This window comes from Populus euphratica, unplaced genomic scaffold (genome assembly GCF_000495115.2).
Source record: "Populus euphratica unplaced genomic scaffold, PopEup_1.0 scaffold6.1, whole genome shotgun sequence".
Classification (NCBI taxonomy): Eukaryota; Viridiplantae; Streptophyta; class Magnoliopsida; order Malpighiales; family Salicaceae; genus Populus; species Populus euphratica.
The window spans coordinates 3,011,132-3,032,968 of record NW_011499849.1 but is presented as its reverse complement, the minus strand read 5'-3'; the positions used below and the strand labels follow the sequence as shown (position 1 = coordinate 3,032,968).

The window sequence follows — 21,837 nt, the reverse complement described above, 5'->3', positions numbered from 1 at the left end:
TATTTTCATTATATATTTTTTCTTCTATCGTGGACTTTATTTGTGTAAGCTTCTATTTCTGCTGTTTAGATTAAAAACACGTAAAATGACGACAGAAGTAACATAGACAAACATACTTTTAGTTCAGGCATCATTGTCAATTTCAAATCATTTTTTTTTTCATGAAGTTGCCATTAATTCTATGTAATGATTTTATAAACCATTTATATGGCAAGGAAATTAGTAGTTACATAAACCTGTTTTGTTCTTCTTTTGTATGTGTGATTTTTTTTCCTTTAATTATACGGTCTAATATACCTAAATTTTTTTCACACTAATTTTACTTTAGATTTGGTAAACGATGGAAAACCACATCTTTTCGCAACCATGAAAAACATCGGCGTTTCGTTTTCACTTCATTGTCCTATAAATCCTGGTTTGCAGCGATAAGGAATATTTTCCGAGTGGCAGTCGGTGATTCACAAAAGTTATAATATATGAAAAATAAAAAAACATTAAAATGTATTTACATCTGCTGTTAAAAATACTATATTAAAATAATTTTTTTTATTTTTTAAAGTTTATTTTTAATAAAATAATTAAAAAACAACAACAAAATAAACAATTCAAAATAAAAAAATTCAGAAAAACACCAAACTCCAAAAACACCCATAATAAATCCAAAACCAATATATAAAAAACCGAAAAATATCCCTACAGTACCCAAAAAAGCAAAGCATAGGCAGCTGGCGGCGGATCCATGAGGGCAAGCCAAAAACCAAAACAGTATCACATGCATATCCCCTGGTTTTATCAGAATCAACGGCTGTGATCAGGAGCCACCCCTCAATCCGACGGCCTTAAACATAACCGCGTTTCCAACTCCATCCTGATAAAAGAAAAGAAAGAACAGGTAGTTGACACTCACAAATCCTCTCTTCCCTCAGACCCTAACCGTCTCTCTCCAAAACTTCAGATTCGTTTCCTTTCAGCTCATAACAACCTATTTCTTTTTCTACAATTTAATTTATAAAGAGAGAAAAATAAATATTAGATCTATTCTTACACCATTTTTATCCAATAGAAAGATGCAATCCAGCGGTTCCGACTCACAGCCACAACAGGAGCAGAATAAACGGCAGCAGCAGCAAGGACAACAACCGCCGCCTCCACCGCAACAACAACAATGGATGCCTATGCAGTACCCGGCGGCGGCTATGGTAATGCAGCACATGCCTCCTCAACATTATGGACTGCCGCCTCCACAACACTATATGGCTGCTACTGCGTACCACCAGTACCAACATCACCACCATCTCCCGCATGTACAGCAGCAGCAGCAAAGAGAAGGATCCAGTGGAGATAATAAAACTATATGGATTGGTGACTTGCATCACTGGATGGATGAAAATTATTTACATACCTGCTTTGCTTCTACTGGCGAGGTATGGATATGAAATATTTTTTTTTCCCGTAAATATATATATCAAAATTCATTTTTATTTTTTTTTAAATGCGCATGTTAGATGATTATTTTCATTAATTTCAATATTGTTTGAGGAATACAAAGAAGAAATCGTTGTGTTAAATATACCTGAAAGTTTGAAGAGCATGTAGGGAATGGCTTGCAAAGCGTTGTGGCGTTTTGTAACTTAAGAAATTGTTTGAAAATGATATTCTAACACTAACCAATAAGAATCACTGAATCGTGGATCCATGCACAGAATATTGATGATGATAGAATTTGTGGTGTCGAAATAACGTATTTGTAAGATAACTATTGAAGGCATAAACTCTGCTACTTAAATTTGATAACATGCATTTAGCTTATACAAGGAGCTAGCGCTTTTAACGTGGATATTCTTATTGTAATTGTTAATATAATGCAATGCATTACTGTACTGGTAGGCAAAGGAATGGTTGTTCTTTATAATTTTAATGAAAGAAATTGTTTTTGGAGTTTGGTGACTGTGCTCTTTCGTGTCTGACAACCAGTGTTGTATATTGACAGATTGCTTCTATAAAGGTTATTCGCAGTAAGCAGACAGGTTTGTCCGAGGGCTATGGGTTTGTGGAATTTTTTACACATGCCACAGCTGAGAAAGTTCTACAGAACTATGGTGGCATTCTGATGCCTAACACAGAACAGCCTTTCCGCCTCAATTGGGCAACATTTAGCACGGGTGACAAGCGATCAGATAATACTCCTGATCTTTCTATTTTTGTAGGAGACTTAGCTGCAGATGTTACTGATAGTTTATTGCAAGAAACTTTTGCGACCAAATATCAATCTGTTAAATCTGCAAAAGTTGTATTTGATGCCAATACTGGTCGTTCAAAAGGTTATGGTTTTGTGAGGTTTGGAGATGATACTGAAAGAACGCAGGCAATGACGGAAATGAATGGTATATATTGTTCGAGCAGGCCTATGCGTATTGGTGCTGCAACCCCCAGGAAGTCCTCTGGATATCAGCAACAAGGTATTAGATTACTGTTCTTTCTTTGAATCTTTATCATATTGAACTCTTCTTGTCTTATTTTTAGGCGGATATGGATCAAATGGTGCTTCTTCCCAAGGCTTCCAATCGGATGGCGATTCCAGCAATGCAACAGTGAGATTTCCAGCTTCTTTGTGCAGTTTTAATCTTTAGGATGCCCATGTTTTTTCTTTGAATAGACTATGTTACCGTGTAGATATTTGTTGGAGGGCTTGATCCTAATGTCAATGATGAAGATCTCAAGCAGCCTTTCTCTCAGTATGGTGAGATAGTGTCCGTTAAAATACCAGTCAGTAAAGGATGTGGGTTTGTACAATTTGCCAACAGGTAAAATTTTGTGGCTGTAACACTGCTTTGCCTTAACAATATGTGAATAATAAAGTATTGGTTGGATATTCCTTCATTACAGAGTTACTACATGATTCTCTATCTAACTTCAATTGTCAGGAATAATGCGGAAGAAGCATTGCAGAAGTTGAATGGAACAGTAATTGGCAAGCAAACTGTGCGTCTTTCTTGGGGTCGCAATCCAGGAAATAAGCAGGTACTGATTCTCCCTCCCTTTCTATCCACAGCCACCTTACATCATATCTTTCTTTCATTACCTTACCGGATAGGATGTGTTTAGAATAAATACGATCTCTTTTTGGAAAAAAAGAAAAAAGAGTCCTCGGTATAGAGTTCAAGTGTAATTAGCTTGCTCAGAACTGTTTTTATTTTTATGTTTGGTAGGATAGCCGTTTATTTATATCTGAAGGATGTTTTGACATACTTTGTAAGAAAGTGTTGACTGCTATTGAAATTGTAGTCTTATCAAAACTGAGAATCTTTGCAACTTTCTCTGAAGTCATATTCTATACTACATGTCCAAATCAACTATTGTTAGAAATCATCTGTTTAATGAGTTCATATTCTGTTTAAAGCTCTCTCTCTCTTTTTTTTCTGCCCTTTTGTTTTTTGGTATTCAAGCTTGTTTATTGTGCTGGTATTGTTGGGATTTGGCAGCATAGAGCAGATTTCAGCAGTCCCTGGAATGGGGCATACTATGGAGGGCAGGTTTATGATGGTTATGGATATGCTCTGCCACCACCTCATGATCCAAGCACGTATGCTGCGGCATATGGGGCTTACCCTATGTATGGCAACCACCAACAGCAAGTAAGCTGAGTGAATTGTACCCGAAAGATCATGATGTAGCTCTGGTAATCAGTATTAATCATGCTAGAATGGGAAGTTTGTTTCATTTCTCTTCAACTCCATCGGTTCTGTAAAATTCTTATAAATCTCTACAATTTGTGGAGTGGAACTGAATTTTGATGACTTGAGGTAGCTTTATAGGGATTTAATTTATCATTTGTTTAGGATTATAGTAGTTGAAGAAAAACTATCGATTGGAATAGATTGTTTTGCAGAATGCTGTCTGAATAAAGTTGTGCTCCAGAGCGTGAGTCTGCCGAACTCTTTTCTCAATCTGCTCTGATATGAGTTAATTACCTTAGTTTGTCCAATATTTATTCGAGTAGGATAAATGTTTGCAGAGGTGCTTGATACTTTCTTGCTATAATATCAATTCATTTGAAGTGTTCGCGAGGATGACTAAAATCTGTGGTTTCATTTCTTAAAAGGATCTAGGGGTGTCTTAATGTTCGAGCGACATCTCTCTCTTCTTAAAGGGGTGGAATGTGATCTCAGAAATGCACATGCCTGGCAATTGTTCTTAGTTGTTAAGCCTTGATTTTCCATTTTGAAGCGTTCTCCGAGGGGAAAACATACACCGAGCACTTGGCCTTAGTACTACTAACCAGTTTAATTTACCAGATGACTCGATGCTTTTGATTGAATAGGTTTGAATGCAACAGAATGTAATATTATTATTTTTTTCTTATTCAGTAAATGATATTGTCAATCACGTGCTCCCGTCCCCAGCAGTTCAGCTCTTCATCCGTTTATTGTCGATGCAATAGAAAGACAGTTAGGGTACGGTTTTTTTTACGAGGAAAACTTTTTTATATATAAAAAAATGAGTTATTTTTAATTGTTTGACCGTATTAAGCTTGTAAAATTAAATATTTTTTTATTTTTTAATATTAATAGGAAAAAGAAATTGTGATGTTAGTGATAAAAGTAATGATAATAATTATATTGATAGTGTTAATTATTGTGCAGATAAAGAAAAATTGAAAACTATGCTCATCTATCATATTCATTTTAATTTATTTTTTTACAATGAAAAATTGAAAACCATGTTTATTTGTTTAAAATTCGAAGAATTTTTCTACTGATAAAAACCAAAAGAAAAAAGTTCAAGATAATAGCTACTATAAAAAAATCGAAAACATAATTTATAATATCACCTTAACCTTTTGTGTTTAACTATAAAAATATTACTTTTATATTATTTAAATTAAGAACTATCATAAAAGAGTTCCACTTAAATTAAAAAGATATTATTTTATATTATACTTAATTTTATAAAAGAAATATGAAATTAATGAAATGCAAAAAGAGAAGCGGTGGCATGATAACGGTGATAAGTAGATAAGCGACCAGAGGCCAGCAACCTGAAGGGCCTTAATGGCATCTGAATCAACACAATTCCATGCTGTCGGCGATCTAAAAAATAGAAGCATGAACCTCCCCATACGGCACGTGATGCCCAGATACGATGATGTCTAGACCTTTTATCCCAAGTGGTCTTACTGTTACAAGTCAATATCATTGACGGTGGTAATCAGTGTTAGTGGACCCCAGAAGCAATCACGATGCGAGGTTCCTTCCAATCGTCCATTCGGGCCCAGAGGTCAGTTCCAGCAAGAGCTGGTCTCGTGGTGCGCTAGGGTTTGGCCCTTCTTCAATCTCCGCATTAGGTCGTGTTAGATTCTCTATGATGATTTTTTTTATTTGAATGGTTGTGCTTTTGTATTTTAATCATAGTACATATACTTGTAAAGCTTGATAAATCAAATATTCTCATTAGCATTTATTATGAATCAATTACTAACTTGACAATTATCTTCAATACAAATTGGTCTATATGTTGGAAATTAATAACTTTGTTTCTACATTTCTCAGCATTTTGGTTTCCCATCAAGAATTAAAAAAATAAAATGACAATTAATGTAAATAATTTAAGATTAAACTAATTAATTAATGGATTGAGTTTACATTTATGTTATTTATTAGTTATGGGTTAATTTTTGAGCATCTGTTTTAAACCCGAACTAATGAATAAGATAAATATAAATTTTTATGTTTTGCACATGATAATTAATAGAAGTACGAAAATGATGAAAGGCCATAAGATCACCGTCATTTTAATTTATGTTTTGCACATGATTCATTTATAATAAAGATAAATGTTATGTTAATCGATTTGTAATGAAAGCTAGCATAAATATTTCATCGATCACAATTTGTAATTTTAAATACTTTGAACATGGATGAACTGATTATCAACTGTGATTGCTCGATTATTCAGTTTTAATTTGGATAAATTTGATTTAGTTTTTAAGTGATTGAGTATTTAAAAATAAAACCCAATTGATTCAAGATGCTATTTATTTTTTTTATTGAAAGAATATTGTTAGAAATTAATTAATTAATTTTATGATTTCTATTTCTTTGAACACGTTTTTTAATGTGTAGAAAAGAATTCCGTGATTTATATTCATCGTATTAAGGAATTACATCGACCAAGTACATACCGTACGTGTGGTATCGTTATTCGAAGACTTGTAATTAAGATGTAAACAATGGAGAATTATTGACTCCAAACTCATATTTTTATTCCTCTCTCCAAATTTATTCGGATCCAATTAAATGAAATAATAAAATTGATTCTGAAAAGCGTATTTAATCTCGTAATTAATTTAAGAGTAACAATATTCAACTTCATTTCGGATGAGCATCTCTTCCAAGTGGTGACCTGACTGAACGAAGCTGTTTCTGGTGTGAAAGTCGTTCAGCAAACCTACAAAAACCAGAGGAAAATCAAATTAAATAACTGAAGGCATAAGGTGCTATTAATTATACGCTGAGAACAGATTTGTACTTTATGAGAGCCTCTTCATTTGTCAACCTATTAGCAGGCTCAAAGACACCGGTATCCAGATTCACACTTGATACTGGTTTCTTCAACAATCCTTCGCCCACTTTCACAAGATTTTCTAAATTTTCTTTGGTGGCAATATCCACGGATGCAAGTGTTCCAGTCAATGTATCGTCCTGCATTTTTAGCACAAGTATACATTACTTCATTACACAAGTCAATATATACATGTATATATATATGAACTTGAAATATACCTGAATTCGGAGATAATTTTTTTCAGAACGGAGGGCTTGAAAAACAGTTGCAAGATGAAGGTCAACCATGTCACTGCTGGCTTGAGTAAAAACATCCACCAATGGAGTAGAATTGTCACTAGTCAACCATCCCAAAACACCCCACTTTGCTGCCTTATTTGCATCGTACTTTTCTTCTGTTTTTGCTGTACCAGTCCCAAGAGACAGTACTAGGTATCGCCCATAGTCCGTGGGCTTCATGGGGAAGAAGTCAGGGCTGTCCCGATTGATTTCTTTGGATACTTCACCTATAGCAACTAAAGTCTGATCGATAAACCAAAAATAAAAGAAAAATAAGCATTTTGTGCAACAACTGTAGTTACACAAGATTAATTAAGATTTGTGATATGGATTAGTATAGATTAGTATATAAATAGATATATACCGGATTATTAGCAGCTACACCGCCATCAACAAGATTGAAAGCCCTCACTTTGCCCTCCGAATCTTTGGTTTCAAAATAATGGGCTGGGAGATAAGTTGGGGCAGCTGAAGTTCCAATGCATATATCAGATAGAAGAGCATCGGTGGATGGATCATTCTTCACCTGAACCGAAAAGTCGTATTGTGAGGGAATTGTTATTTCTCCTGATCAGCGTTGATATGACTCTTTTCAACTTGCAGAGTAAGAAAACAATATTTAGAGACAAATACGAACCTGATAGCTAGAAAAGATGGTGGGCTGGAGGTATTTGATGTCAAAAGTTGGGATCACAACATTTGTCAAGGTCTGATGCAATCGCTTATCTCTTAATTTCTCCTTGACAATGCTATGTAAATATTTGCCATCATATTTTGGCCCGCTGAAAGCCTTGATCAGTTTACCAGCAGCTGCAAATGGAGACCTATTGGAAAAGGAGTATAATTAATTAATATCAAGGATACTGAAATAGATTGAGAAAACAATATTCTTCATGCAAATCTAATTAATTCACTATTATGATGTGATCATCAAAGACTATTACCCATCCTGGTGGAAGATTTTTGGGCTGTTCTTAAGATAGAAGTCATTGATATCTTTGGCAGCAAACAAAGGGCGATTTTGCTCGTTTGGGGCAGTTAGCATGGCAGTGACCAGGCCACCAGTGCTAGTCCCTGAAATCACATCAAAATAGTCCGCGAGTCTTGCATCTTCACCATCCAGCTTCTTCACGTTTACATTAAAAAATGAACGAACATAAAATTATATACTTGAAGTCTTTGAATCAACTACAGACATTTGATTCTTTTTATCATGAACACTAATATTGGAATTGGAACGTGCAAGTAGGTAGCTAATCAAACGAGTTGTGTTAATTAAATGCATATTGGCATGCATGTGGTAATATAAAGTTCAAATAAAAGTCGAAGGTTACAACTTATCACCATGAGCGCGCAAAACAAGTAGGATTTCTACCTGAAGTTCAGACTCCAAGAAGGCAAGGATAGTCCCTGGTATGATCCCTCTTATTCCACCTCCATCAATGCTAAGAACAGTGACTAGGTTTCCATAAGTTGGTGGTTGATGGGGTGATCCCTGAGTTTCCATATGAGCGATAAGATAGGTGCTAAAAAAATTTGGAAAGGAATGACGGGAGAACTAGGATATGGAAGAGATTGCCACCTAGATGGAGAGGCTTAGCTTTAGGTTTTTGACTATCAGGCAGTCCGTACTCAAATCAAATCAATTGGTAACCTTGAGATCTCCAAAAGGCATGTGAAGGTATTTATAGGCTTCAGGACTTCAAAAGTTGGAAGCTTTCAACAGGTTCAAACATCCTACAAATTCAACGCGTCTGAACTTTCCTGGATGGTGGAGTCCCGTTTTAAATGAGTCTAGACTCCAGAGGTTTTCTGTTGCTGTCACTAGTTGCAAGTTGGACCACATGTATACGCACCTGTGGTAAGGGGATCGTAGATTGAGATTCCAAATTGATCAGGAACCATAGAGAATCTCATTTATATTTATTGCGAGTAGTAAGCGGTTAAAAACTCTGAAACTACAGAACGATTTACTTACGAGATTGATAAGATCATGTTTATGCTTTTTATTATTATGTTTTGGGCTGAAGCGAGTGTGTTTGAATGTATGCTTTGTTTCTAGACTTGTTGATGTTGTCAAAATAAGTTTTTAATAAGAATAAATTACCTTTTAATACTTAAATCAATAAATATAAAAAAATAGTATACAAAAACAAAAAACAAAAGACATGAGAAATGCATGTGTGTATCGAATAAACTATTGTGAAGCCTTTGAATGAGCTCAAATTGAACTTTTTTGTTTTACTCTATACCAAATATATTTATAGGTCTCAAACCTGTTAAATGGTATGACAGATATCTTGTGATGAGTGAAGTTGTAAATACCTAATGGTGCATGCAGTTGTTGGTGTCTTGTGGCATGTGGAATTGCACATCAGCTATTAGTTGCTATATAATTGGTGGAGTTGGTACTTTTGCTTCTACACAAATAATTTGGTGTGCATCAATAACATCAATGGGTGGTTTAATATTGCATAAAGCGTGTGTGAAAGGGTGGTGCATGATACTGTTCTAACTTCCTTGAACTAAAAAAAAATACATTAAGATATGTGCTTGAGATAGAGTTAGTATGTTGAGCCTAAAAATTATCGTAGTCAATCCGTTAGGCTTAAATAGTGTTGGGCTAAGGTGTTTGGTTGTGAGCTATACCTAAATGGATGGTCAGGATTCCTAATTGTCTGATTTTATTTTTTTTTGCATATTTTTCATACACAATCTCCTAGATTTGAAAGACTTAACCATCACAAATAAGAGAATAAAAATACATTTATCAAGTTATCTTCTCTCAACTTTTGTTAACATGTTTATAAAATAAGTGAGAGTTTGCCTATAAAAAAGATGAGAGTTCAATAAGTTTTCTTGTCGTAAAGGACACTACTTATTTAGAAAGTGGAGGCTGCTTTGTGATTGTAAAAATATAGTTAATGTACTGTGTATAGATATATTGCATTGATGGAAATTTTAAGTAGAGATATGAAGATTCTGTCATGTAGATTTTATTAAAAACATGAAAAATTCATATAAAAAGATGAAGATTTCAATAAAGATATAAAGATCTTATTATAAAGATTTTATTAAAGACATACAAACTATTTTCAAGATATAGAGAAACATTACTGTTTTTATTCAAAAATTAAAAAATAAATTCTCATGCAAGTGGGGATACATTTTTTAGATATATATTGATTTGGTTAATGCATCACAAAGATTTTTCCCTTTCCTTGTAATTTATTATAAATAACTTCTAGAGATCAATCTTTCAATCTAGCGTTTTAGGGCATGACATTCCTTAGCATCATGATAGTAATCATGGCAAAAATAGTAGAACTTGTTAAAGTTCTTTGTATTCATATTACTTTTTATGGGAAGGAGGTATTTCATAAATTCTAGGTATTTCATAAATTCTTTCCCTTAATAGTAGCAAGTAATTAAGGATATGGTCATGAGCTCAAAACATACCAGGCGAACATCAATATTTACCTTGACTTTTCTTTTGTATTTCTTAGAATTGTTAGGAGATTGATGACATTTTGAAATACATATTTTTTATTGTTAGAAATAAGGATGTTCTCGTTTTATTACGCTAACTTTTTCTATTTAAATGTAATTTTTCATTGTTTATTTCACTTTGAGGATAGTTTGGATGAGAGAATATACAATCAATACCATAAAAAATAGTTGCATACTTCACTAATCAAAGCTTTAATGGTAATGCATTTAAGTAAATTCTCAGTTTTATATACAAATTTTTTATTTTCATTTAGGATTTTTTATATATAAAAACATGTAAAAAAAATTATATACATAATTTTTTTATATATAAAAAAATGCATGGGTCAAATAAGTAGTTGATAACTACTTTTCAGTAACTTCTCACATAACAACCATGCGCTAGCTATTTTATTTTTCTCCTGAACTTCTTACATACACAAATAAACATTACTTTTAACAATGTTGCTATTAATTTCACAATAAAAAAATCGACAGCATCAATGATAAAAGGTTATAATTAGTCCGTAATTAAATGGACTCATTCCCTAGTTACTTTATCTAGTTAATTAACAATACTACTTATTTCTTTTATAGAGAAGTTTTAGTTCAAGTATAAGAAGAATGAATAACAAGATTATGAGATGATAAAAAAAAAAACTCAATAACAAAGAAATAACATTTGTTTATATCAAACAAGGCTTTTGTAAAATATGATATTTAGTTAATGTTTAGTTATTGTCTCAAAATAAATAAACAAATATATATATATATATATAAGAGACAAAATAAAAAAGAAGACAAAGAAAAAATCATGTTAGATAATGCTATACAAGTCCAAGTGATTGTTTCTGTATCATATTTGGTTATAGTGGATAAAACATAATAAAATATGAAAAAATCTATTTACCCTTAATTTGTATTGTTATCAAATTAACATATTTAAAAATAATAATTAGATATTCTTTATTTTATTTTATTTTATTTTATATTGAGTGTTGAAATTGATAATATTATAATAACTCTAGTTATAAAATCATTATCAACTTAAACTTTATCAAAGGTCAAGTTCCTAATCGGTTATGATAATAATTATTTTTATTTATTCATTGACTTGAGTTAACATGTGTTAACTCTTTTGACCTGTTACTTGTGTCTTACCCTGATTAACCTTCTGAGTCAAATTTTAAAATTATGATAATAATAATTTTTATTCTTATATTGACTCAAGTCAACTCAAGTTGAATCTTTTAATCTGTGACCCTAACCTTTTCTCGAGTTGACCCCCGAATCAAGTTGTAAAATTAAGATAACAAGCACTTTTATTTTATGTTGACCCTCCTAAAATATAACTCGGGCTTTACTTTAGGTTGACCCTCAAATAAGGTCTAAAATTATAATAATAACTACTTTTATCCTTACAGTCATTCAGGTTAACGAGCAACCCCACTCATGACAAGGTCTTTATCTCATATCATCCCCAGATCGAGTTTTAAAAGTATAATAATAATCATATTTATTCTTATATTGACTCAAGTCAACTTGACTTTGTGACTTGGGATTTTCTCCGAATTAACTCCCGAATTGAGTTTTAAAACTATGATAATAATCACCTTTATTTTTATATTGACTCGGGTCAACCCAACTTGTGATCCAGGCTTTGCCCTGAATCAACCCCCGAGTTAAATTTAAAAATTATGATAATAATCACTTTTATCCTATACATTTTAGTTGAACAATTTTAGAATTAAAAGTTTTTTATAACGATATTTTAAGAATAAAAAAATAAATATTGTTTCTAGATATATGTCTTACATGTACCTTGTATTTTAAAAATGCTAAAATTCATTCTAAAATTATCCTATAAACATATTTATTTTTATATTTCTATATCTTTAACCAGGCATATTTTTATTTCTATTATTTTTATCTCTAATATTATCCTAGAATAGTTACCAAACACTATCATAAGATACATACATAATCAAGAAAAGCGATATGCATATCTAAAAAAAGATGAAGTCACATAGTTTGAAGTTTGATTGATGAATGAGTTATTATATTTGACTCATTATTTTATATAATTTTTATTAGATTTGAAAATTTAATCTAGTAACATTTCTTTTCTTTTTTAAATGATATAAATATTAAGATATACATGGATTGATTTAATAACATTACATGTGGTACATATTTACTTAATTAAATAACGAAGTCTTATATACAACATGAGATTGTGGATGTATAAAAAAAACAAAATATCTTTGAACATGTATGAATTATTTTATATATTATTGTACTAAGTTTGAATTGAAATGCTGGCATTAAATTGGTAAACTCTTCGTACTAATTGCAAATTTAAATGGCCTCTGGAACAGTATTGATAGCTTAACCTACAATTCGACCACCTTATTAGTGAGTTATCAACTAGAATTGAGTGGACCATATAATTAATTTATTTTGTTTTAATACAATTATAAATCAAGGAAAAAATCAGTGAATAAATAAATAAAAATTGCAATCAAACATAGACACGCAACAGATTAAGGGCTAAGATTTGTCATATGGATCAAGACTCCACATTTTATAATTTTATTTGAACGAAACAAACCTGATGGGCAAGAGTATTAAATAATTAGATAAAACCTTAAGACTAGCATTATTAAGATGGTCTTGACCCTTGGGGATATGCTTAGACCCTGTCTCCGATCCCATTTCTTGCGGAGCATGGAAAAGAATAGTTCTTGCAAGGAAGCTTGTCCGATTTTCTCTCTCCCTGTTTGTTTAATCACCTCTGATGTTACATGCTGATGCTTTCTAATTTCCCCCTCTCTCTTTCTTTGTTTTTCATTTACGTGGAAAGAAGATGTTTTCGTGTGTGTTTGGGGGCAATGGAGCAACAACTGTTTTATAAAATTTTAATTTTTTTATTTTAAATTGTTATTTTTTTTTATTTTTGATGTGAAGATATGAAAATGAATTTTAAAAAATAAAATAATATATACTATTTTAATATATTTCTAAATAAAAAAATACTTTAAAAAATAACTTCTATTATATCTGAAATACCTCATCATATCAACAAAGATATCATCTTCCCATATACTTGTTCTTATCAAGATTTTCAAGTCATCAAGACTCAAAAATACATTAATTTAAGGTTTGGTATTATGGTATTTTTTTATGATTGTGATTTGAAAAAAAGTTATTTTTATTAAAAAAACACTTTTAGTTGAGATTAGTTTGATGAAATATATGTTTGATTAAAATTGTAATTGAAATTGAAGTTAAACAAAAAGTAGTTTAATATGTTTATTTAAGAATATTTTTCAAATTGAGGTTATAAAAAACACTTTTAGTTGAGATTGATTTCAAAAACTATTTTGCAAAGTGAACATTGAAGAATGTCTTCATTGTTCATGGGCTGAACCAAGTTCGACCCAAATCTAAATACATTGGATGTGGTCCGACCCAGTAAAATAAAAAAAATTCAACAAAATTTTTCAGATATTGTGTTTTATTCAAAAAAAATAATATTCAACATTATTTCATGGAACTACATAATTACATTAGAAGGGGATCGCATAATGACGTAATATTTACAGAATTTGATCGCAATCTCAATTTTATTCCTGATGATATTTTACCTGAAGTTATTGCTCGCCCAGGAAGCTATGAAATTATAGTTCTTGTCAGATGGAATTCGTATGTGATGGAATTATAGATAGTTTAATAAAAAATAAAAAATATTTTATATAAAGTATTATTTATTTTATGATATAATAGAAGTATTTAAATCTATAATATTTCAATTAAAAACTATTAATATTAATATATGTCTATTTTAGTTATTTTATAACTTCAAGTTGAAAAATATTTTTACCGAAACACATTAAATCACCTTTAATTCAATCTCACTTGCAACCACAATTTTAACTATACATATATTTTATTAAATCAACCTCAACTAAAAATATTTTTTATAAAATAATTTTTTTCAAACCACAATTATAAAAATTATCACAGTATCAACACACCCCTTCAATTTCATGTGGAACACACAATAATAAATATGATTAATATCTATCCAAATACTTATAAATAATATTTTACTGTAAATACAGTTGTAATGTATACCAAACCACGATTAAAATCGAGAGAGAGAGAGAGAGGGTACGGTTTATACGAAGACAAATAAGCCTTAAAAATCCGGCTGAATATCAAACCATATATCAGACTTGTAGGTTTCGTCCTTAAAACTGGGCCAGTGCAGAATAACCTTTTCTTATGTTATGGGCTGAACAAGCCTAATTCTGATTTTCTAGCCCATTAATTGCAAAATATGGGCCTGACAAAAACCTGCAAATATTGAAGTCGCAAGCCCATCTAGTTTCAGGGCCTAATACCCAAGAATATTTAATTATTTAACCTTTCAAGGGCATTGGAGCAAAATCCCCTCTAACAAGTTCACAATTTCCTTTCCGTTTTTTTTCTTTTTTTCTTTTTTTTTCCCTGATAAATAGCAGTGAGACTACAAATTAGCAGCCCCTATCTTGCTCAGAAAGAAAACCTCAACAATCTGTGTTTGGCTAGAGAGAAAGAAACCAAGAAAGTTAAATAATAATAATAATGTCAGGTATGGAGAGACTGCAAAGAATGTTTGCAGGTGCAGGAGGCGGGCTGGGTCATCCACCACCAGATTCTCCTACTCTCGATTCCTCCGAGCAGGTCTACATCTCCTCTCTTGCCCTCCTCAAGATGCTTAAGCACGGTACGGTTTTCTAAAATCCACAACCTACTTATTCAATTTTAGGGTTTTGTTGTTGTATGTAAATCCGAGTTGGAACCCTGAATTAGGATTTTGGATTTACTTATTTTTAATGAATTTAAGAATTGGGTTATTTTGTGTTTGATTTTGGTGGATGCTGATAATAGGGAGAGCTGGGGTACCGATGGAGGTGATGGGTTTGATGCTTGGAGAGTTTGTGGATGAATATACAGTTCGTGTTGTCGATGTATTCGCAATGCCACAAAGTGGTACTGGTGTGAGTGTTGAAGCTGTTGATCATGTGTTCCAGACTAATATGCTTGACATGCTTAAACAGACTGGAAGGTATTATTTTCTTTTTCTGTCAAGTTGAATTTGATGAAAATCATGTGTTGGTTTTTGGGTATAGTTCCGCTAATGACTTTTTTTATTCTTTGTTTGGTGTTGCAGACCGGAGATGGTTGTGGGGTGGTACCATTCACATCCTGGATTTGGCTGTTGGCTCTCTGGTGTTGATATAAATACCCAGCAGGTTTTGCTTTGTGTTTATGCTTATGGTCTTGGTATTGATATTCTTAATGGTTGGTGTCATCGGTGAACTTTTCATTGATGTTACAGGTTGTCAAAAGGTTTTGCTTTGTGTTTATGCTTATGATCTTGGTATTGATATTCTTAATGGTTGGTGTCATCGGTGAACTTTTCATTGATGTTACAGGTTGTCAAAAGGTTTTGCTTTGTGTTTATGCTTATGATCTTGGTATTGATATTCTTAATGGTTGGTGTCATCAGTGAACTTTTAATTGATGTTACAGGTTGTCAAAAAATGGATTGCTAGATTTAGTCGTTCAGTGATTATGATTAGTTTCTTGTGTGTGTCTGGGCTTTTGAGTAGGCAATAGGATTGCGTTACCTTCTGAATTCTCCCTCACTTGGGACTACTGCCTGAAATAGGACAGTTTGGTGACAAAAGTCTAATGTGGACAGTGACTGCATGGGTCAGAAAAAACACCCTTTGAATGATGCTGTTGGACATGGATATAAATGGACTGAGGACTCTTGATTTGGGGAGTGCCATTGTGACCTAGAAGACTAATAACACTTCCAACGTTTAATTTTTTATCCTCCCAAATGTTGATAGAATGCTAACTCCTCCTCCATCCCATCTAGAAATCTTGTGTAATTTCACCTTTTTTAAATAGATGCTATGAATCTTAATGCCCCTGTCTTCTCCACTGTTTTATGGATGTATGCATGTCAAATTTTTCCACAAATCAGAACAAAGTTATGGTGTCTTTCTCTTACAATTCTCCTTATCCTCTTATATTATTTTGATGAAATTTAGTTTTGCCACCATTCTAAGATTGTATTGATTGAGGGAAGGGTTTGTAATTGCTATGTCTTGTATTTGACTGTTGTTTGTTTCAGTAATTGTTATTGCTTGTTGCTGCTAGAGTTGACTGTTCTATTGTGTTTGATATTCAGAGTTTTGAAGCTTTGAATCAACGTGCTGTGGCAGTGGTGGTGGATCCAATTCAGAGTGTTAAAGGAAAGGTGGTAATTGATGCCTTTCGTTTTATTACCCAACAAACAATGATGCTTGGCCAAGAACCGCGGCAGACAACTTCCAATCTTGGGCATCTGAATAAGCCATCCATTCAAGTGAGTGCATGTCAAAAGTGATTTTTTTTTTTCAGCAAACTATTTTTCTGTTGCATCAAGATTTAACATGGTTCACTTGAAAACTTTCAGGCTTTGATCCATGGATTGAACAGACATTACTACTCCATAGCCATTAATTACAGAAAGAATGAACTTGAGGAAAAGATGCTTCTTAACCTGCACAAGAAGAAATGGACAGATGGTTTGACACTTAGGCGGTTTGATACTCATTCAAAAACCAACGAGCAGACTGTTCAGGTGAACAGATGTTACTGGAGTTCCCTTAATCTCTTTTGTGTTGTTTTCATTCTGTCTCTTAATTGTGTGAGAGGGTTTTCATGATATTTCAGTGTCCTATTCATGAACTCCCATGTTGGATCTAGTTCAGTGTCATTACTCATCCAGCACTAAGGCAATGCCTTTTGTGCGTTCATAGTTTGTCATCTCTCATCTTGCATAGTGTTCCGTTACTCATCCTCCAACATTAGAAAAATTGCATCCCGAGAAACGGGCTGGGGATGGGGCTCTAATTCTGACAGGCTAGCTGAATCTCTGGTAACTGCCATCTTATCATTAAGGCAATGCCATTTGCCTGTTTCTTCTCTGCTAGGTATTAGGTGCATACAGTAATATCCATTTTTGCAGTGCTATCGTGATTGATCTTGAAATGTCTTGAAATCTGCAGGAAATGCTAAGCTTAGCTATTAAATACAACAAGGCAGTGCAAGAGGAAGATGAGCTGCCACCTGAAAAGCTGGCAATTGCAAATGTAGGAAGGCAAGATGCGAAGAAACACCTTGAAGAACATGTCTCAAATTTGATGTCCTCCAACATAGTTCAGACATTGGGCACTATGCTTGACACTGTTGTGTTCTAGACCTGACTTTATGTCAGTCTGTACTCTGTTTCAAGTAGAACGATCTTGATTCATAATTTACTTTTACATTTCCTTTCCTTTCATTGTTTGTTATGTTGTACTGGACTGGTTGTCATGATGGATACTTGGAAGACAGTTCAATCACTGGGATCAATAGTCATTTTATTATCTGCGTCATGATGTTAGATTATGGGGTGCTCCGCTGTGCCTGTGTCTGCATGCATGGTTCAGACATTGGGCTCTATGCTTGACACTGTTGTGCTCTAGACCTGACTCTACGTCATTCTTTACTCTGTTTCAAGTAGAACGATCCTGATTCATAATTTACTTTTACATTTCCTTTCCTTTCATTGTTTGTTATGTTGTACTGGACTAGTTGTCATGGTGGATACTTCGAAGACAGTTCAATCACGGGGATCAATAGTCATTTTATTATCTGCTTCATGATGTTAGATTATGGGGTGCTCCGCTGTGCCTGTGTCTGCATGCTGATGTTTGATTAATTTGTTGTGGAAGTTATAATTAGGTAATCTAACACCGGTAATGTTGACCACGTACGACAACCTGGGTTTGAAGATTGGATGACCACTATCTAGTGATATCCTAGTAATGCAGACCCCTTCGACAACTTGGGTTTGACTGGATGACCGCTCAAAGCATGTCCAGCCTTGAGCTTTCTTCTCCTCCTTTTGAAGTGATCCTACAAATGAATGCATGGTCAGTTGTTCAATTTTCTAAATTATCATGTCTCTTGGAGGCGGGTTGCCGTTCTTTCTTGGTACTCGTGGGCTTGCTGGCTCTTATGTTGAGCAAAGAGCTTAGGGTTGCAGTTGGGGAAAGATTTGAGCTCACAAAATTTTTGAATGTTTTTGAATAGTTGGAGAGAGAATGTGGTGTTCCTCTCAAGAAAAATCTTCCAAGTTGAAGTTCTTGGTTTTTAAATAATAGCTTACCTATGTTGACAATTTAAAGTTTACATATTTCCTTTCATGTGATGGTTAATAACTGTTTCTTTCATCAATTTTGTATGATGAAATTCGGGACTGTGGCGATGATTTGGCCATGGGAAAGTAAATACATGGAATTTTTTCCCTTTGTTTGAACTTTTCAGTTGGTAGATTATTTCCTTAACTGGGTGGATACTATTTGCTCGTTGACATGATGGGTGCTCTAATTTGATTGCGCGGTGTTTGTAAAAAATAATGTTCTGAGAACTTGTAGTGACGGGATGAAGATCCAACATTAAATATATGGGGTTGAAAGAGGGGGACTCTCGGTGCTGCTTAATCTGTAAACTACAAACGTGACAGGTATCTTTATAACCCAGAAGGTGCTATGCTGATTGTTTGATGCCTGTCTGCTACGAATGAATTGCTTATTGTTATAGAAAAACTTGAAAGGATCAGATTTTGTGGACAACAAAATTGTGAATGATGCATCTGGTCTCAAAATTTAGTCTTTTGTAAAGTTTGTCTCAAAGAAAGAAACTGGTCTAATAAGTGTTGGCGTATCAACAATGGTTTCTTCCCTGATTTCCGCACATGTCTCTCTCTCTCTGTGAGTGTGGTGTGTGTACACACACACGATTGAACTGCCTAGCTCTTCCTTTTGTTAATAAGAGGGAGGGTTTTGGTTTAGAGCCACGGGCAAGCTCACCGAGGGGTCCGCTTTACAGGAGAAGGTGCTAATTGTTTCTCTTGCTGGTAGGTTAACTAGTTTTTCCAATCATTGTCATCGTTGCCGTCATCCTTTTGTTGAGCAGCCTTCGGGGTTACAAACAATTCTCCTGTTTTCGGAGAGTATACCCAGGAAAAGCTCTCTGTGAAAATAAAGGGTTTATGCCTCAACTTTTCCATGGCTCTGCTTCGAATTTCTGAAACAATAACCTGAAGAAGGAAAACACACTCAGATTAGCAAGAATAGAAAGAAAGAACATGATTTTCTATTCTTTTCCTTTTTTCCTGGGAGGGAGGGTTAGAGCATGAATTTTTCAATGGTGAAAAGTGAGTACTTCCTGCTCGTCATCAACGTCAGCAGTTGGAAACTCTTCCTTCGGGCTTGAAGTTGAAATCCGTCCACCACAAGTATTGCAATTAGAAAACACATCCTTCAAAGTTGCAGCAAGGAACTTGCATTTCTTAGAAGGATTTGGTGCCTCTTCATGGTGAAAGACGCCCATGTTGAGAAGACAAAGTTTGGTGGTATTTCCAACTTTAATGGTATGGGACAAAATATATACAGCACTAGCATTTATAAGTCATAGTTTGTGTTGATGTCCACATTGACTTGCTCCTGTGATAGTGGCCTCGCATCTTACTGACAGCAGTGGCTTTCGATCCTTTGGGGTAAAGACGAAGATAAAAAAGTTGAAAGACGTATTAGCAAATTACTCAAAAGTCCCACTTTAATTTCCCACTAGCGAGGTGCACGCGTGACGTGGCGGGGAACTTTTCACCGACGTTGTTGGATTGTTAACTCGTCAATCTAACCTGCGCACCAGGCCAGGTTTTAAAGTAAATTGGATGGAAATTACGCATTATGTGTTTTTGTATTTTAAAAAAAAATTGAAAACTTTTTATTTTTTTTTATTTTTAATTAATATTTTTTATATTTTTAGATCATAAACTAATTTTAAAAATAATTTTTAAAAAATAAAAAAAATATTATTTTAATATATTTATTAAATAAAAAACACTTTAAAAAACAACCATAACTATATTTTTAAATAAGTTATAGTCTCTTTAGCTATTTTTACTTGGATCAAGTTTGGTTATTTAAAATAAAATATTGAAAACTATATTGATTTATTAATTTTTAAAATATTCATTATTTATGTTTTGAATTTACTTAAATTAAACTAAGTTAATCCATACCCTAAATGATGATCTTGATTATGTTAAATAATCTTGCTTTGTGGAAATTATTTTTTATTTAATTAAATAATTATAAAAATAAATATTTATATAAATAATAATGAATTAAATTACCAAGAAAAAATATATTTAATTTAAATTATATATTTTATTAATGCATTTTTTTTATTATTTTAACAAAAGAATTTTTTTTAATCATAAGCATTTTTTTTAAATTAAAATCTATCATAATAGAAAAATTTAAAAACAAAATATTAGAATAATTATTTTAATAAAAAAAACTTTAAAAAACAAAGTAATAGAAAAGGATCAATCATTTGTGTTAAAGAAACTTCACTCGCACACTTGGCTCAAAAAAAATCTCGTGCACGTGGGCTTTGCAAGGCTAGGATCGTGACTTGATATCTGTTTTTTTTGTGTGGCTAGAGAGCAAATGATTTTTTTAAAAATAAAAAAAATAAATAACATGTTATTCACCTATTCAATATTTGATGATTAAAAAAATCATGGAAAAAATAAATTTAATTTTTCAAAATATTAAAAATTATTTTAAATTTATTTTCATTTAAAAACACTCTCTAAATTTTAATAAATTTATTTATCAATTTAAAACACCTCTAAATCAGTTAAATAACACAAAATTAAATCAAAGACAAAAAAAATTCTCAACTCTAATATATTTTTTGTAGTAATATCAAAGCTAAAAAAGCACACTCGTCTCATGAAGAAAAATCCAGTAACACTAAATTTAACCTTTTATATCAATAAAAAATAACAAATTATTATTTTCTTTTTCTTACATTATAGTTTAACGAATCTCCTTCTCTTTTCACATATTTAAAGTTTAAAATGTAAATAAAATAAAGTTTGAAACAATCCGTTAAAATCTTACACTAAATAGACAAAAATAAAATTGAAAACTTTTTTAGGGTAAGATCTTTTAAAAGATGCACATTCAATAATAATAAAAAAAAATAACTCTATAATCTTTAAAAAAATATTTTAACTAGTCAGACTTTGAATTTGCTTTTTAGAGACCACCTGTTTGAGTGTCATAAATCTCAAGGCAACCAAAGACTTACATGATTGTTACTTTCAGGATCTTGAGAGATTAATCGAGATCGTTATCAGTTCGAGTACCATAAATCTTAAGATAACTGAAGACTTATATAATTGTTACCTTTAAGATCTTGAAGAATTAGTTAAGATGTATGTGGGTTGTCTTGAACATTTATGATTATAAAAAATTACTTTATAATTTTTTTTCTTGTCAAATTTAATTCTCAAAATTATTTTTTTTTAGCTAACAATAAAACTTTTTTTTTTTGG

General features: G+C 32.5%; 4 protein-coding genes and 1 long non-coding RNA gene across 6 annotated transcripts; 2 read left to right on the top strand and 3 right to left on the bottom strand.

Moving 5' to 3' along the window:
• Positions 1-883: 883 nt before the first annotated feature.
• Positions 884-3,906, top strand: LOC105120645 (polyadenylate-binding protein RBP47-like). Its single transcript, XM_011018925.1, has 6 exons — positions 884-1,424; positions 1,991-2,459; positions 2,524-2,591; positions 2,674-2,804; positions 2,925-3,021; positions 3,483-3,906. The coding sequence occupies exons 1-6, from the start codon at positions 1,068-1,070 to the stop codon at positions 3,642-3,644; spliced, it is 1,284 nt and encodes a 427-aa protein (XP_011017227.1). The 5' UTR covers positions 884-1,067; the 3' UTR covers positions 3,645-3,906.
• A 2,317-nt stretch (positions 3,907-6,223) lies between these two features.
• Positions 6,224-8,513, bottom strand: LOC105120646 (patatin-like protein 2). 2 transcript variants are annotated; one of them, XM_011018927.1, is made up of 8 exons: positions 8,497-8,513; positions 8,218-8,442; positions 7,787-7,968; positions 7,480-7,666; positions 7,207-7,368; positions 6,783-7,085; positions 6,529-6,701; positions 6,224-6,447 (listed from the first exon to the last, which is right to left on the bottom strand). In XM_011018927.1, the coding sequence occupies exons 2-8, from the start codon at positions 8,347-8,349 to the stop codon at positions 6,369-6,371; spliced, it is 1,218 nt and encodes a 405-aa protein (XP_011017229.1). In that variant the 5' UTR covers positions 8,350-8,442; positions 8,497-8,513; the 3' UTR covers positions 6,224-6,368. The 2 variants fall into 2 exon arrangements, with proteins under 2 accessions (XP_011017229.1, XP_011017228.1); XM_011018926.1 differs by lacking the exon at positions 8,497-8,513 and having other exon boundaries at positions 8,218-8,482.
• Positions 8,514-14,811: 6,298 nt separating this feature from the next.
• LOC105120642 (26S proteasome non-ATPase regulatory subunit 14 homolog) lies at positions 14,812-17,808 on the top strand. The gene is made up of 6 exons (XM_011018923.1): positions 14,812-15,102; positions 15,267-15,444; positions 15,550-15,631; positions 16,582-16,758; positions 16,849-17,016; positions 17,444-17,808. The coding sequence occupies exons 1-6, from the start codon at positions 14,961-14,963 to the stop codon at positions 17,633-17,635; spliced, it is 939 nt and encodes a 312-aa protein (XP_011017225.1). The 5' UTR covers positions 14,812-14,960; the 3' UTR covers positions 17,636-17,808.
• LOC105120643 (uncharacterized) lies at positions 17,729-18,838 on the bottom strand. The gene is made up of 2 exons (XR_841400.1): positions 18,111-18,838; positions 17,729-17,843 (listed from the first exon to the last, which is right to left on the bottom strand). It is a non-coding gene; the product is annotated as an uncharacterized LOC105120643 (long non-coding RNA).
• Positions 18,839-19,347: 509 nt separating this feature from the next.
• On the bottom strand, positions 19,348-19,867 carry LOC105120846 (uncharacterized). The gene is made up of 2 exons (XM_011019227.1): positions 19,647-19,867; positions 19,348-19,521 (listed from the first exon to the last, which is right to left on the bottom strand). The coding sequence occupies exons 1-2, from the start codon at positions 19,812-19,814 to the stop codon at positions 19,348-19,350; spliced, it is 342 nt and encodes a 113-aa protein (XP_011017529.1). The 5' UTR covers positions 19,815-19,867.
• Between the last annotated feature and the right edge of the window lie 1,970 nt (positions 19,868-21,837).